This window comes from Typha latifolia, chromosome 3 (genome assembly GCF_019914945.1).
Source record: "Typha latifolia isolate L0001 chromosome 3, TyphaL0001v2, whole genome shotgun sequence".
In the NCBI taxonomy this organism is placed as follows: Eukaryota; Viridiplantae; Streptophyta; class Magnoliopsida; order Poales; family Typhaceae; genus Typha; species Typha latifolia.
In genome coordinates this window covers 10,773,373-10,791,758 of record NC_133088.1, presented here as the reverse complement: position 1 = coordinate 10,791,758, position 18,386 = coordinate 10,773,373, and the positions used below count along the sequence as shown (strand labels likewise).

General features: G+C 36.4%; 1 protein-coding gene across 1 annotated transcript in view; it reads right to left on the bottom strand.

Annotated features, from left to right (window-relative positions):
• Nucleotides 1–18,386, bottom strand: part of LOC140785099 (ABC transporter G family member 3) — a 34,465-nt gene that overhangs the window by 10,834 nt on the left and 5,245 nt on the right. The window contains exons 4-7 of the mRNA XM_073132831.1: nucleotides 10,524–10,810; nucleotides 10,251–10,422; nucleotides 4,077–4,190; nucleotides 3,829–3,957 (exon numbers count right to left, since the gene is read on the bottom strand). Coding sequence (XP_072988932.1) covers nucleotides 3,829–3,957; nucleotides 4,077–4,190; nucleotides 10,251–10,422; nucleotides 10,524–10,810 — 702 coding nt within the window. The remainder of the gene's footprint in view (nucleotides 1–3,828; nucleotides 3,958–4,076; nucleotides 4,191–10,250; nucleotides 10,423–10,523; nucleotides 10,811–18,386) is intronic.

Below are 18,386 nucleotides of genomic sequence, written 5' to 3'. Positions count from 1 at the left end.
TTTTGGGCAGCAGTACTGTAGTGCTACAGTACCCTAAAAGAAAGAAAACAAAGTTTTATTAGCGGTACTGTAGTGGCAGTATTGTAGTAATGCTACAGTACCAAGATGAGAAGGTCGTCATTTTGGTACTGTAGTCATCTCCTGCGTATCTAAATTTATTTTTGTTACAATCTTACCTTGTCAGAGCTACCATTGTCGGAGTCGCCGGGGTAAGCGAATAACATCAAACAAATCATATGTGAAGAGTTTTTACCTGATCATTAAGTTGAGCTATTCCACATGGATCTTAGATGAGTAAATTTACTCAAATAATTATCATCTTGTATTCCATACTATGATTCCTTTGTATTATTATTCGAGTAATATTATTCTCCGTGCATAATCATCTTTTATGTTATGTTGTATTTCATGTCAAACTCTACTTCGTGCAATACTTCAGTTCATGAAACGATGATCTTCGTGCATTACTATTCTTCGTGCAAATAGTAAAATATTTGCTAGAGTTGGTAAGACTTTGAGAACAGACATAGGCTAGATATTCTTCATGCATCTCCTTATGGTGAGTCAAGTCTACCCTAAAATCTAGGGGCAAACATATTCCTAATCTATACATAATCCGTTCATTTAAGTGACTAACACGGTTAGAAAACAATCCAAAGGATAGACTTATTCCTGATCAGTACACGATCAAATTAGGTGATTGGTGCGGTTAGAAAATGTTGATCATCCGATCACATGGGTTAAGTTAGTCGAGTTGTTTGAGTCAAGACAAGTCAAATTAAGTTAGTTAATTTTATCTTATTATTTTGAATTTCAAATAAATTGAATAAGAGTAAACATGTGTTGATAATAATCATAAAATGAGTCTAAGTTTAGCCAAATATTTCTTTTCATATAGCAGTTAAATCGTCCTTATATTTCTACAAGTACATTGTAACAATAAATGCCTTTCGATTTTTCAAACCCTAACCACTATTTTCCTCCGGTAGCCATCTTACCTTATGGTCGTTCACCATTATCCTTAGCCGTCCACTACCCTCCAACAACTGCCGTAACATCGAATATTTACTATTTTACTTATTTTGACCTTCCTCCATTGTTTCATTTATAACTTTTTATCCCAATATCGAATTCACATAAAACATGAGCCATTAGAACCCTAACTTGTGAGACTACAATGACCTAAATTGTTAAAATTATCTTATGTCTAGATCGGCTCAGATCTAGTTCGTGTTGTATTAGAGTCAATGCTCCTTAGACGATAGTTAACACACAATCCATGATGAACTAGGAAGGAGCAACTATGGAGGACCAAAAACTCATATCTATTCCTGTGGGTGTTTCCCTAGCGCCACCGTCTCCACCATCATGGGCGAAGGCATTTTTTAAAGATTTTTCTAGCAAAGTTGCTAGATCCACCTCGAAAAGCACTAAAAGGATCGAGAAGGCGATCTAAGCCTTGACAGTAGCTATCTGAGCTCATTAGCACCCACCTGCGCAGCCAACGCTACCGACCATATCGAAACTAGTGCCCTACGACGAGGCAAACACAAGCCAAGAGGGAGGGAACCAACCAGGCGAAATTGCGGCTTCGACCCCTCCTCTAGTAGTGGTGGAGACCCCTCCGGTACTGCAAACCCTCCCAGCCGCATCTTCCATGTCGAGAAGCCCCCTAGCGGCGGCCCTAACTTCGTCTTCCCTAGTCGTGATGGAAGCTAGGGCTCGAAACCCTAGCTTTTTGCTAGCGATAATCTAGGTGCTCCCAATCTAAGCCGTCACATCCACTCCCTTCCTCGGATCATCTACACCCTAGACATGGCCTAAACTGTATGCACTAAGATCCAGGCTCAAACCACCCATGGCTAAGATTTGTCTTGAGCCTAGGATTTGTCTTGAGCCACCCACAGTTAGAGTAAATTATGGCTCAAACAAATGGGTCATAGAGCAGAACCCACCATGGGAACCTCCTTTATATGGCAAACGAGACCCACATGAAGATCAAAGACGCATTTTGAGAGCGATCGAATGTATGAAAACCACCATAGACACCTAAGGGACAAGATGGTCGAAAGCGTGGTGGATTGTTATGATCCAATCACGTGGGTTAAGTCAGTCGAATCGGTTTAGTCAGGTCAAGTCAAATTGAGTTAGTTAGCTTTATCTTATTGTTTTCAATTTTAAATAGATCGAATAATCCGCATATGGATCCGATCCACTAGGATTTTTACTCCTATAAATAGAAGTGGGCATATATTGATAATAGTCATAGAATAAATCTGAGTTTAGCCAAATATTTCTTTTTGTTTTATGTTTTCATATAGATGTTAGATCGTTCTTATTTTTCTAGGAGTAGATCATAACCGTAGAAGTCTTCCAATCTTTCAAACCCTAGTTACCATTTTCCAACAGTAGCCATCCTATCTTACGATCATCCATCATCCTTTGAGGATCGCCACATCATCGAATATTTATAATTCTACCCATTTTGACATTCCTCTACTGTTTCGTTTATAACTTTTCATCCGGACATCAGATTCACGTAAAGCCAAAAGTCATTAGAATCCTAACTCACGAAGCTACCACAGCTAAGTTTTTATAATTTTTTTAAAACCATATCAATTCAGATCTGGTTCATAATAGAGAACACTCAAAGGGACAAACATATTCCTAATTAGTACATGATCCGTTTAGGTGACTCTGGCATGGTTAGAGAACAATCTCTAGCTAGATTAGAAATCTCTTTGAGGTGACTCTAATCTCTCTCTATGATTAGTGAAAAAGTCAAGTTGCATTTATTACATAGTAACACCTCCTAGTGACCCTAACCGAATCAGTTATAAAGAAAAACTTAAAAGCCATCTCGAGATGATTTCTAATTGGTCTAAATCCACGGACACAATTCCAAACTGAGTTGGCAATATTAATACTAAGAAAACTTGCATAATAAAATTGAGCATGTTATTAGCTTATTAATCGTACTATTATTACTTATGTTTATTATCCATATTATGAACATATTGGCTATTGTTATTAATTATTAAGCTTTGATTAAAATTTCATATTGGATAAAGTATGATTTCTCTAGCTTTTGAGTGGATTCACTCAGAGGCTAAATTGGTAGCTCATTTAACTTTTTTAATATTTCAAATCCTGGTCAATGTGATGACTGATCGTAAGCACTGGGACTCTACCTCCATTTAGGATTTTGGGCCTTTACATTTTCAGTTATAGTAGTGATTTTTAGCTTCAAATTAAAAAGCTAAATTATAATTTAGTGATATTTGGAAGACATGGTTGTATGATTTGGGTATTTATATCTTTGAAGGTTTTTGAGTTTGAGTTATTAAATAAATTTTAAGTTTCATCATATAATGGATAATTAGTTAAAGCTTCATATATCTCAAGCCTATTAGGATATATGGTCGGTCATCCTTCCTATTTTGAGTCGTGACATCATCCTAGAAGTTTATCTTAGAGTGATATCAGAATATATGTATTCTCTAAAGGATATGGCTAGAAGTTTAATTATTTGTGTCAACAGTTGAATAGAGTATATGTCCAAAATCTCCGCCTCCCAGGTAAGAGAAGAGAGTGCATTCAAGTCATACATGCAACAATGTGGGCATATGTCAACTTATATTTGTTAATAAGATGTGTTTGTGCATCATGTGTGCAGTCAAAAAAGAAGGGAGAAGATCCAACACTGTATTGTTTCATATTAAGTAGAATTCAATAAATTGACATATTTAGATCAATTGTTCTCTCTTTTTAAGATTAGAAATACAGCAAACCCTTTAAAAAAATTAATTAGCAAGAATGACGCTTCACCTTTTCAGTCAGTTTTGAAATAATAGTTTCAACAGTTGCAGCATCAGAGGATGACTTAAAAGTAGCTTCAAGTGTTCGGATTGCAACAGCTGTGTCCATGTTCACTGATGAGAAATCCCCATGATCATCCTGTTAAAATCCATGTCTTAAACATATGTCCTAAAACTTTAGCATAGTAAAAGAAATTTATTAATTATGTCCAGAAAACCTATACCCTGTCCACATAAAATAATCTTAGCAAATGATACCTGCAAATTTTTGCACATGGCAATAATTCTATCAAAATCAGTATTAATTGCACGTAAAAAGTGATCCGATGGACTTTGCATGATTGGGCAGGGAAATCCAGCATTGGAGAAGTGCTGCAATAGAAAAGAAAAGTTAAACGTCCGAAAGAAATGTGAGGAAAACCTTTAGGAAATAAAGAGAAGAGTAAATGACGCTGCCAGGCAAGCACAACTATTATCAACTTCTGAAAAATTAAATGATGCTGAATCAATAAAACTGACAGATTATGAACACCATGGTGAGGTATTCCTCAGGTCTCATGCCTAAGTTTGCAAAAGGAAGCGGTCATAGACCATATAAAGCTGTTTCTATTTGCCTGAGTTGCCTTAATGTCATAAAAAACAGAGCTCTGTATTATGATAAGATATTTCATGTTTTGATGGAAAAAAAGCAAATGCGACTGGATGGTAGGATGGAACTTAGAAGGTTGAAGTTATGAGAAACTTAACACAAAGATTCAGAAGTAAAAAAGGATTACATATTACTTGTAAGTTCACCTTAAGGAGAAGTTTACCAAGAATGCAAGGGAAAGGGAACATGCACCATATTCCATGAGGCAATACATACTGGGATCTCAGAATAGGTTTTGTAAGAACTGAAGAAAAAAAAAAAATAGAATAGGTTTTGCTCTGCACGTGCAACCCCCTCCCCTCTCCCTCTCCGGCACGCGACGAGGCAATCGCCGAAATCTCGCCGAATTCAAATTTATTTTAGATTTGGTTTTTTTTTTTACACTATAAATTAAAATACTAATTTTTCTCTCTCTCCTCAACCCCCCAGCCTCCTTTTCCCTTTTCTTCTTCTCCTCCTTCATTTTCTTCTTTCTCACCGTCGGAGTCACGCTGTGGAATCGGCCTACCGGAGTGCCGCCGAAGCCATCGGAGACCACCACGTGACTCCTTGATAACCCCTCTCCCACCCCTCAAATTTAATTTCAGTTTAATAGGTTAAAATAAAAATACCTAATTTGTGGGATTTCGGCTTCGTCGGCGACACGCTAGCCGACGACTTCGGGTCGCTCTCTCCTCCACTAGAAGCCTCTTGTCGTTGGTCTCGTGCCTTAGGTGTTCGCCTAAGAGCCCTCGTGGCTCCATTCGTTATCGGCTTTTGAGTCGGCCGTCTGCGGTGGGTTCTCCTCCACCTCGTGAGAACGACGAAGAAAGAGAGAGAGAGAGAGAGAGAGAGAGTCGAGGGGCTTGAGGGTGGCCGTGAACCGCCGCGCAGCGAGGTCGCCAGCAGTCACTCTCTCCCTCAACTCTCCTCTTCCTCGCGTCAGTAGCGAGAAGAAAAGGATTTGGGTGGGGCTCGGGTTTAATCCAAGCCAACCCTTTTCTTTTGAGTTCGCGTTCGGGTTTGGATTTCGGATCCAAAGACCCGACCCGAACCACTTAAATAGGTGGGCTGCGGGTTAGCCCGTAGCCCAATCCACTTATTTTGGCTGGTCCTTGGCCTAGCCCGATTAGTTTTATTTCTTTTTGGAATGGGCCGGGCCAGCGATAGCCTAGCCCAATCCAATGGGTAATTTAACCCATTTTAGTTATTTTTAGTTTTTTTTAAAATTTTTAAAATATTGATATTATTCAAATTAAAAATTTTATAATTAAAGGTGGTGATTTTTAATACGTGACCTAGAGATTTGAGATTTCGGTTATCTTGCCTAGACTCAGGTGAGTGGGTTCACTCATATATTTATTTTTATTATATTTCGTACCTTTGTCAAACTATGTAATTTTCTGTGTGCAAAAATTATTTATTTCATCCTTACGTGCAAATTTAATTGTTACATTTTCTATGTGCATTTAATCATTATACTAAGTCCATCGCCATACCTTGTGCAAATATTAAATTTTAGTGAAAAAAAAATAAGACTAGTGTTGGTACGACTTAGAGAGCAATCCCGGTATAAATCGCTTGCAGTTTTCTGCGGTGACTCAAGTCTATCTGAAAGTCCAGGGGAAAGTCTTAAATCAGATCACTACGATGACTTTCTTAAGTGACTTTGGTGGAATTAGGGAATAGTCCTAGGATGAATGAGAAATTTCCTAAGTGACTCTAACTTCTCTCAACGATTAGTGAAAAAGACAGAGTGTGTTGATCACATAGTGATACCATCTGATGACCCTAACCAGATCAGCTATGAAGAAAAATCCCTAACGTAATCTCGAGGTGACTTCTAGTTGATATGGATTAATAGGGTATAGACCCATTGAGATATATGACAGTATAAATATTGGAAAGATGTTAATATGTTGAAACCGTCTAAGGTTACAAGTTGTGACTCTCTATTGTTATCATTGTCATTATTTAAAGAGCATGCCTATTGCAAATTATTATGTATATTGTTGATTTTTAATTTTTATTTTATTTTATTCAACATTAATAAAATTTAGAATTTATTTAGTTTTCGAGTTGATTCCACTCACTGAGCTATAGTTGTTGGCTCATGGATTTCTTTTATTTATTTATTTATCTATCTCAGGTAATAGTCAGCATGGCGACTGAGCGAGACGTACCCGGACTCCACCTCTACTTAGGATCCATCTATTTACTTTTCTGTTCTTTTGAATTTTATGCTTTAGATTAGAAGTTAAATTTATTTCGTTTGGAGACTCAAAAACAATGACATTGTTTTATAATTATTGCAATTAGTTTAAATTTAATAAAGCAGATCTTCTTCGTTTATTTATTCTTGCCATCGTACATTTAGAAAGTATTAATAAGGCTTCATGTATCTCAAACATATTGAGGTGCATGGTCGGTCATGATTCCTATTTCGGATCATGACAGGTTTGATTCGTTTGAACAAGTTTCGAACAATTTCCAAACAGTAATTCGCTAGAAAATTGGTTTGAATAGCTGTCTAGCCTATTCAAACACCTAGCCATTTGAACATTCATCACAATTTATGTCCGAGTAAGTTTCAGATTTATTTTTTAGAGTCCAAGCTGGGTTTAATTTTGTTGGGTTTTATTTGTATCTATATAAATGGCAAATTATGTTTCAAAATATAATTTTTGTTTATGTAAGTATCAAAATTTATATATGAATATATGCATAAATTATAACAAGTTATGAGATGTTTGATAAATAATATTGAAGTGGAAGATTGATTTTGAAGTCAAAGTGTTCGAACGATTTTAAAATCATCAATAAAGTGCTCAAATGTTGTCATGATGGTTGAAGTAGTATGAAAAAATACCCAAGGGCATAGCAACAACCACTCTACATTAAACTGACCATTCCGTCATTCGAATGCACCTTGAAAAACATTCAAAAATATAGAAAATATAGAGAAGCATTTTTGGATGTTTAAACTCAGCATGGTAGTTGTTCGAAGATACAAAGACTCAAGTCAGGCCATTCGAACAAGGTGAACTTGCGTTCAAGTTAGACCGCAAAATCTTCATAAAATCTACTATTTCATGAAATCTGTTAGAGATCTTTTTACCTCATCTCTAAGAAATATTTATCTTATCTTAAAAAGATATTACTTTATCTCTAAGAGATACTTATTTAATCTCTAAAAAATATTTATCTTATTTCTAAGAGAATAAATAAAGGAATATTCTATCTTATCCCTAAGAGTCATATAAAGGAGTTTAATCTAACACTAAAAAAGTCGTAAATCATTATCTAGAGATCATTTTTTAGAGGCCTATAGAGATCATTTCTCAGCTTTAAACAGAACATGCTAAATCATTCTTAACTCTACGTATCTACATTAGATACAAAAAAACTACGTTTCGAGGTTCACTGTGATAAAAGAATTAATTTTGGGGGTCACTAAGGTTTGGAAACCTATCACACAAAACAGTATATCCTAGGATCTAGCTGTGCCACCATCGGTACAGCAAATGTTGACTAGCACACTTTCAGCACGCCCCTACGTACCACTTGCACGTATTTATAATATATTTTTAATAAACTTTTTAGAATACTTAGAAATATTTTTCGATTTTTGACATGTCAATCTTTGATTTGTGGTTTAAATAAATGTATTAAAATCTATATTATAATATTTTTTTATTATTTTCATAAATGACCTATTTTATTAAAGATAAAGCAACAATAAAATATAAATAATATTCAACACATAATATGATTGAATATATTCATTAAAACTAATATAAATGATTGAACACTCCATAATATATTGAATAGTTTATAATATAATTGAATGCATAATAATATATAACACATAATATTAATTGATAATAGTTCAATAATTAAAACTAATATATAGTTAAACGTAGAATAACGAAAAGGATCAAAGATTTCATTTGCCGACACAAAAATAACATAAAAATGTTGCATTAGATATTGTCGATAATCTTTAAAACTTATCCACTGATAATATTGCCCGTTATCACATCTCACATAGCCTTTATACAAATAGAAATTTGGCAATTCTTTAATGATATGATATTAATAATGAACATGCACGGAAACGACTAGCACAGACACCAACACGGGCACACCATAAGTATATGTAAATTGTGAATATGGAGTATAGTAAGGATAATATTGCATAGTTACAATCCAGAGAAACTTCATACAAGAAAGTGATTTAACACAAGTCATAGAGCAACGATGATTGTGTTAGATAACACTCCCCTGCATGCCATAGGCCCGCCTGTGGTACATTTTTAATATAATTTTTAAAATATTGAAAAATATTTTTGGATATTCGACATATCAATTATTGGTTTTTGATTTGAATATATGTATTGAAGACTGTATTAGTCATTTATATTTACATTATATTTATAAATGACATATTTTATTAAAGATAAAGTAATAATCAAATAGAAACATTAATCAACACATAATACAACTGAATATATTTATTAAAACTAATATTAATAATTGAACACTCTATAATATAATTAAATACTCTATAATATGATTATAATAGGAAAACGTTTTCAAAAATAATAGGCTTCACATGACATACCATGTTTGTCACATGATAAAAAAAACTCATAGAATATTTTGGGTTTACTACTAATAGATCCATTTCAGATCAATTAAAATTCGTTTCCAACCTCACGTGACCTATGCCAGTCCGGTACAGGTCGGCACTAACCCCTACTGGTTCGGCACGACCATCATTGTCACCGAGTACTGGAGTAGAGGAAGAGATAAAATCATTGACATAGTGGCATAATTTAGCCTTAACTAGAGACAATTTGCAAAAATGAGGCTGTGGAAAAGGAAATTAATATGCTTGATGTCCATAAGGGAAAGAAAATGTTAATCATTTACCTTGTTCATTGTTCTTGCTCTAAATAAATATGGATAAAAATATACGTCCAAACTAAGGTTATACTAGCTTCACAAGTCGATGACATCATTGAGAGTTGTGATTAAACGAAAAGATGAGACTCAAAATGAGAAGCTTTAGTTGTGAGTCTTAACTAAATAGAAGGTCAAGTAGTGGCAATCAATGATCATTATTTGGAAGATATAGATAGAGAAAAAGAGAAATATTCTCTAGCAAAGAGTTAAGTACCTGCAATCAATGATTACTGGGGAACAATCCGAAAAGATCTTCATAGGGCACATACTGGGATAGTGTAGAGATAAATGAAAAAGTTTTGTGGGCTAGGTCAGTAGAAATCCAACCAGAGACCCGGTTTATTATAAACTATTAAACTTAAAAATCTCTCCTCCAATATCCAATCATATCCTTGTTGTTGCCTAGACTCTTATCTTCAATGTATCCTAGTGTATCCCCTGACATATCCTTCCTGTATCCTAGTGTATCCCCAACATATCCTTCTTATAACGTGGCATGTCCGAACTGTGGCCAATTATTATTTTACATTTTTTATATGGAAACCGCCATGTCCGATTTGTATCAAATACTAGCACACGACCTGTCTTCTAGTAGTCAAGTTTCCCAAGCTCACCCATTATTCACCTTTCAATATATAAATAAATTGGTTGCAGAAGATGATTACGCAATTAGGCAATCTTCTTCAAGCGCTGCATTTATGCCAAATCTTACCCCTCTAATTGGATTGTTGGATTAATAAAAAAAATTATGATTTTCTCAAACAAAAATTTGAGCATAAACAAACCAATATTTTTTAAAAGATAAATGGTTAAATGCATCAAGAAAAATTAATTACCTGCAAACAAGCCAATGTTTCTCCAAAAAATAGTGTATTCCCATTTGAAAGTAAACAGATTCTATCAAAGAGACCAAAAACCTCTGTGCTGCTTTGGTACATCGTGAAAATGAGTGTGCAGCCTGTGCTTGCAAGTTTCTTCAGTGTCACCATCAGTAGAAGGGCAGATACACTGGAAGGAAAGTTAGCCACTAAATCAACAGAGGAAACTAACATCTTATTTTTATTCCGAACAACATTAAGTATCTCTCTTTGAAGAGAACTAGAGGGAACCTGTCAAGATGGTAGAGCGGCTCATCTATAAATAGAACATGTGGCCTTGTCACAAGCTCCCTAGCAATGCTGACTCGCCTTCTCTCTCCATTAGGAAGACTCTTCATACAACAGTGGCCACCAATGAGCTTGTCTGCATAATCCCCTAAAGACATAGCTACTATAGCATCTTCCACAACAGACTTCTTTTGAGAGAAGAAACCAGGGAGCTGCAAAAGTGCTGAGTAGTATAGCATCTCTCGAACTGTGAGTGATTCAATGAGCACATCATGCCGATCAACAAATCCCTGCAAGTTTTTAATTGAGTAGTGCAACTGCTAGAAAGTGTATATCAGGAGCATAGGCCAACATATTTTAAAAAATTTATGATTACATGATTAAAAGTGGTAGTAAAAATATAGAGAGAGCACTTAACAAATTGGTAGAAGGCATTATGCATTATAAATTGTCAATACATCACACTACAATGATATTTCTTGTTTCTAAATGCTAAGCCCCTCTTTGTTTTGAGTTAAAAAGGGGTCCCTAAACTTGGTAATAGACCCTTAGCCTAGTTCAGTAACCAAATACCTTTTTAATCTTTTTTTCCTAACGAAGTTCAATCCTAAATAAATAAATAATATATAAATTCAAATTGATTCCATTTTTAATCCTAACATGGCTTTAATCTACGGGTGTAAACGAGTCAAGCTTGAGCTAGTTGGGCCCAGCTCGGCTCAAACCGAGAAGTGGAAAATCTCAACTCGGCTCGAGCTCAAGCTCGATTCGAGCTGGAAAAGCTGAGCTTGGCTCAGCTCATCTCCAGCTCGATGAGGCTTAAGCTCGGCTCGACAGCTCGACTCACCAGGGAAGATTTGAGGCTGCGCATCGATAAGACGATGAAGTAGAGAGAGGGCCTCGACATCGTCACCGTGGCCTCATCGAAAGAAGCCCTCACCGGTGGCTAGGAGAGATTGCGTCGCGGCCCCGCAAAGGCTTCAGCCATGGCCAAAGTAGAGCTCTCACACCACCATCCTCGAGCGCACTTGTAAGAAATGGAAAAAAAAGGTTGAGAGAGGAGGGTGCACGTACTCTCTAGATCGTCTTGCACAACTTTATATTAGGGAGATTGTTCGATTCCATGGCACACCTTTGTCTATCGTGTCTGATCGAGATCTTCGTTTTGTTTCTAAATTTTGGCAGAGTCTATATTCAGCTATGGGGACACGATTGAGATTCAGTTCAGCTTATCACCCGCAAACTGATGGACAATTCGAAAGGACTATTCAAACCCTTGAGGATATGTTGTGAGCATGTTCTTTGGAGTGGAAAGGAAATTGGAATGATCATCTTCCACTCGTGGAGTTCTCATACAATAATAGCTACCATTCGAGTTTAGGGCTAGCACCTTACAAGACATTGTATGGTAGAAAATGCAGATCTCCACTTTGTTGGTTTGAGGTTGGTGAAAGACAGTTATTGAGACCAGATATAGTACAAGATGCCACACAGAAAATCATTAAAATCAAGGAAAAGCTTCTTACAGCTCAAAGCCGTCAAAAGAGCTATGCTGATAACCGGAGAAGAAACCTTAAGTTTCAAGTGGGCGACATGGTTTTCCTAAAGGTGTCACCTTGAAAATGATCGATCAGGTTTGGTAAGAAAGGCAAGTTGAGTCCTCGCTTTATTGGACCATTTGAGGTGTTAGAGCGTATTGGAGAGGTGGCATACCAAATAGCATTGCCACCTAGGTTATCTAAGGTACATAATGTCTTTCATGTATCAATGTTGATAAAGTATATTGTTAGGTTTTTAATTATTGGCAATTGTGTAAAAAATATTCTAAGTGTATTTTTACATGTATATGAGCTTTATACAAGTCTAGAAGCTCTCTGGTTTGAAGAATTGCAAGATTATTGGAGAAAAGTTGTTGAGTTCACACCGCGTTCACAAACGCATTCGAACGCGGAATCTGCATTCATCTCTGCTTTCGTTTTTAATATTTCTTCGAACTTTTACTTAAGTAAACAAGTGATATCATTGCCTAGTATTTAGATACATACTTGTGTCTATGGGTTTTTCAATTGGTATCAGAGCAGGTTCTCTCACCAATAGAGAGAGATCAGATAGGCATGGATTTTCATAGAGATAGACCATCATCTATTAGACCTCCTATTCTAGATGGATCAAATTATAGATATTGGAAAGCTAGGATGAGAGCTTACTTGAAGTCTATAGATGAACGAGTATGGTTTGCCGTTGTGAACGGTTGAAGTCCACCAATGTACATGGTGAATGAAAAACTTATTAAGAAACTGATTGAGTCATGGATAGGACAGACTATGAAAAAATTCGTGAAAAGAGAATTGTCCGCAAGATCCTTAGGTCTCTTCCAGAAAGGTTTTAGGCGAAAGTTACAAATATTGAGGAAAATAAGGACATCGATTCTATGAAAGTTGAACAATTGGTAGGAAATCTACAAACATTTGAGTCCAATCTTTCAAAACCGAGGAAGTCCAAAGGGATGGCCCTATCCACAGTTGAACAAAATTTAGAGGAGTCTGACGATAAAGGTGATTTAGATGTTGAGATGTTGGCTATGTTCGTCAAAAAATTCAATAAATTCTTTCGGAAGCCAAACAAGTTGAAGATCCGAGAAAATCTATGTGATCGACTTCAAGCCTTTGGAGATCCGAGAAAATTTATCTTATAAAGAGCAACCTGTGGAAATTTTAAAGACACAGCAAAGAACTCTTCGCAATAAGGTAATCTCCTTCATGAAGATTTTATGGCAAAACCATAAGCCCGAAGAAGCAACTTGGTAGCGTGAAGATGAAATGAGGGAAAAGCATCCGGAGCTATTTCCTCAATCTTCATAGCGACTATTACGGTATTACTTTATCCTTTCATTACACTAATTTTAATTTCGAAGACGAAATTTTTTTTGTCGAGAATAGTTGTAAGAACCAGAAAAAAAAAGGGTTGAGAGAGGAGGGTGCACGTGCTCTGCACGTGCAACTCCCTCCCCTCTCCCTCTCCCTCTCCCTCTCCCTCTCTAGCACGCAACGAGGCGCAGGGAGAAAATCTCGCCGAATCCAAATCCAATTCAGATTTGGGATCTTTGGTCTATAAATTAAACCCTAAAATTTTCTCTCCCCTTAATCCCCGTCAGCCCCCCCTTCTCTCTTCTTTCTGTCCTCCTTCGCTTTCTTCTTTCTCACCATCGTAGTCACGCAATGGAATCGGTCGGCCGGAGTGCCGTCGGAGCCATCAGAGACCACCACGTGACTCCTTAGTAAGCCTTCTCCCACCCATCAATTTTAATTAAAGTTTAATAAGGTAAAATGAAAATACCTAATTTTAGGTTTCTCGGCTTCACCGGCAAATCAAGCCAGCCGGAGGCTTCAGGTCGCTGCCGCTCCATCACTGGAAGCGTCTTGCCGTTGGCCTCGTGCCGTGGGCGTTCACCTTTGGAGCCCTTGTTGCTCCGGTCGCCGTCAACCATGAAATCAATCGCCGTACGCGGGTTCTCCTCCACCTCACGAGGACTGCGGCATCATGTGGGTGTTGAGGAGCTAAGGGCGCGGCCGGCGAACCGTCGCCCGCAGTGGCTGCCAGCGTCTCTCTCTCTCTCTCTCTCTCTCTCTCTCTCTCTCAGTTCACTGCGGTGACTGTTTTAGTTGACTCTAGCAGGGTTAGAGAACAGTCCTAGGATGAATAAGAAATTTCCTAGATAACTCTAACTTCTCTCAACGGTTAGTAGAAAAGACAGTGTGTTGATCACATAGTGATACCATCTGATGACCCTAACCGGATAAGCTATGAAGAAAAGTCTCAAGCGTCATCTCGAGGTGACCCATTGAGACATATAACAATATAAATATTAGAAAGACGTTAATATGTTGAAACTGTGCAAGGTTACAAGTTATGATTAAATGTTGGATCCACAGGATATAGATTTTATGCTTTAGATTAAATGTTAAATTTTATTTCGTTTAGAGACTCAAAAACAATAATATTGTTTTATGTTTATTGCAATTAATTTTAAATTTAATAAAGCAGATCTTATTCGTTTATTTATTCTTGCTATTGTATACTTAGAAAGTATTAGTAAAGCTTCGTGTATCTCAAGCATATTAAGGTGCATGGCCGGTCATGATTCCTATCTCGGGTTATGACAGCACTGATCACGCCCCACCGCGACTCCGATGAAGACGTTCGGTGCGGCACCAGTGAGGATGCTTAAGCAATGGAGATGAGATTCCATGGTGAGTGGTGTCAGGTGAGGCGGTGAAAAGGGTTTAGGGTTTTTGGGTTTCGATGGTGAGAGTTTGGGGTGTCACGAGATAGCACCGATGGATTTAGGGAGAGAGATAGAGTTGTTGAGGTTTTTTCTTTTAGTTATAGAGATCATACCAACCATTAGATCTAAGATCCAACAGATGGTATTTATATATATTTATTCGAGCCTAATCGAGCGAAGCCTGAGCGAACTAGTGCTGGCTCAGCTCGGCTCGATAATACCTTCGAGCCTAAAATCTTGGCTCATCTCGGCTCATTTAGAATTTGAGCCAGGCTCTTAATAAGCCGAGCCCACGGGCTTTTCTGACAGCCCTACTTAAATCTATCAATTTCATGTCTTGCCAATGTTCTCCTCTCTTCTTTTTCCTCTCTTCCAAGAAAAACATTTTTTTATTTTAAAAGAGCTCATCATTCACTGACTCACAATAAAATAACTCAAAAAAAATATTCATACACACTATCGAAAATTTTAAAAATTTTATAATTTAATATAATTTACTGATAGGTTAAATATGAATTTAAAATAGCTTATCACATTTATATTTTATAAATTTAATAATAATATTTTGGTATTATTTGCATGATACGTACTCAATTTCCCTAAATAAGTAAATATTTTTCACTTTTTTAGTCACATCAAAGTAATAATTACATCACTATTTCAAATCTTCTATCATTTATCTCTAATTTCCCTCCAAAATAAAATTTTGGAGAGAATTATAGTGGTTGCAAGCTTGTGAATTTCTAAACCCGCAAGCTCACTTTCTTCTTTTAATAAAGTTTGCAATATGAAGAACTTTTTAAAATATTAAAAAAATAATATAGCCTTACACATGAACTTATAAAAAAAACAAGAAACAGTAACATTATGTAATTATTTTAAAACAATATTAACCTTATATTATATTAGAAAAAATATATATTTAAAAATATATATATATTTAGATATATGCATACTTGTAAGCCTATTTGCAGGTTTACATGCATGTATGTAGCAACGGTTGCAGACTTACATGCTAAGCTAGTTTGCAAGCTTATATGCATGTATGAAGCCTATTTGCGAGCTTACATGCATAACCCCGCAAATTAATAATTTAAAACATTTTTATTAATAAAATAATAATATTTTTAAATTTTATCATCAAAGTAAAAGGGCATTTAGGTTCATTAATTTTATATATCATTTATTTTCATCCAAAAGTAATATTTTTTTATTTTTTCACATCACATCAAAAGTAATAATTATACTTTAGCTTAGTTCACAATCAAACATCGTATTTTCTTAGCCTGATTCAAGATACTTAAATCAAGACTAAGAAATGAGGCTAGTTAATCAAGTTCAAACCTTAGCCTCAAACCAAACACAGCCTAATAGAATAAATCTTTGTCCAATGTTTCAAGAAGCATTTGGTCAAAAGCTGATTATGTAAATCAAAACTCAGTTTTGATATACAAAACTTTCTCCACATGGTATAAGGATACACTTTAAGCATCCATAAAAATAGAAGTACTAGTCTACTAGAAAATAGACCTGCAAAAAAGTAAGCAATAAGGGACTCGGACAGGGATGAACAGGAGAAATATCTCGCTTCTAATAAAAGAATGGCAAGAATTTTAAAGGAAATGGAATAAAGTTGCTCAAAAAACCATGAGAGCATAATTTCAACATCATAGACAAGCTACAGAGTTAATATAGGCAAAGAAAAAACAAATATATATATATATGTATATATATATATATAAGTGCGAGTGTTCATTATGTTAGATAACCTAGTTGACTCAAGTTTAAGTTGTTAAATAGCGGACCAACAATATATATCATGCCTCTAACATAACTACACGTGGACAAATAATAGATGACAGGATGTATGATCCACCGTATCATACTATTAGATAATAGGGAATAAAAATAGGTTGACGAGATTTGAATTCATGGCCTCTAAGAAAATTAGATTTGATACCTTGTTAAAGAATAAATTGATTTAAAAGCTTAAGTTGTTAGATAACGAACCAACAATGCATATCATGCTTTTAATGTATCCATCTAGTACTTCTCTATTGTTCTTTGAGATGGAGTTTGTAATTCATACCTAGATTTGATTGGCTCAAACAGATATCAATTTAGCTTGGATTGATAGGCTTGTAGCTTAACAGTTATAGGTTTCTCGCATTGTTTGAAATCATACATATCAAGAACCAAAGCATAATTCGCTAGGATGAAGTTCTTACTCTTACAAGAAATCATAGTACAAATTTCCCCTAATTATTTTCACTTGCTGATAAGTTAATAGATTTGGTACTCAATTACTTTTAGCCTAGATCATGGTTTCCAGTTTCGGCCGATCCCATATCTCAGCCAAAACCAGTCGGTTTGATGGTTTCAGCTGGGGTTTCGGCAATTTCGGCCGAAACCCTAATCCCCCCTCTCTCTGCTTAACCATCTCAGCCCCCCCCCCCCCCCCCTTCTCTCTCTCTTCTTCTTCCCCTCCTTCATTTTCTTATCTTTTCTCACCGTCAGAATCGCAACGGAGGTTCGGCCCGTCGGAGCATCGCCGGAGGAAATTAGGACCACCACACTCCTACCCGGTGAGCCCTCTCTCCTCCCTTTAGTTTAATTTAAATTTAAAGAGGTAAATTAGAAATACCTAATTCGTAGAATTCGGCTTCATCGACAAATCAGGCCGGCTAGTGGCTTCGGATCGCAATCGCATCGTCACCGGAAGCTTCGTGCTCCAAGCCGGTGTCGATGATGTTTTCTAGGGAGCCCTCGTGGCTCCAATCGACGTTGGCCTCGGCGTAGGCCGTCGGTGGTGGGTTCTCCTCCACCACGTGAGAACGACGAAGAAAAGAGAGAGAGAGAGAGAGAGATTGAGCCGGTCGTGAACCGCCACCGGCAGAGTCGCCGTCGACCACTCTCTCTCCCTCGATTCCTCTCTTCCTCGCGTCGGGCGCGAGAAGGAAGAAGCTCGGGTTGGTTGGGCTCGGGTTTAACCCCAGCCAACCCCTTTTCTATTAAGTTTTGGGTTCGGGTTCGGGTTCGGGTTCGGGTTCGGGTTGGATTTCGACCCAATTAATTTTGGTTGGGCCTCGGCCCAACCCGATTAATTAGATTTCTTTTTGGATTGGGCCAGGCCAGCAGCAGCTCAGCCCAATCCAATGGGTAAATTAAACCCATTTTAGTTTTTTATAGTTTTTAAATTTTAGAAATATTAATATTATTCAAATTAAAAATTTTATTATTATTTATTATTAAAGGTAGTGATTTTTAGTATGTGAGCTAGAGATTTGAGATTTCAGTTGTCTTGCCTACTCAGGTGAGTGGATTTACTCACATATTTATTTTATTATATTTCGTACCTTTGTCAGACCATGTAAATTTTCTATGTGCAAATTATTTATTTCACCCTTACGTGCATAAATTTAATTGTTACAATTTATGTGTGCAAATTTATTTATTTTAATTTGTACGTGCTAAAATTTAATTGTTATATTTTCTGTGTGCATTTAATCATTATACTCAGTGCATCACTATACTTCGTGCAAATATTGAAATTTGTGAAAAAAAAAATGAGACTAGTATTG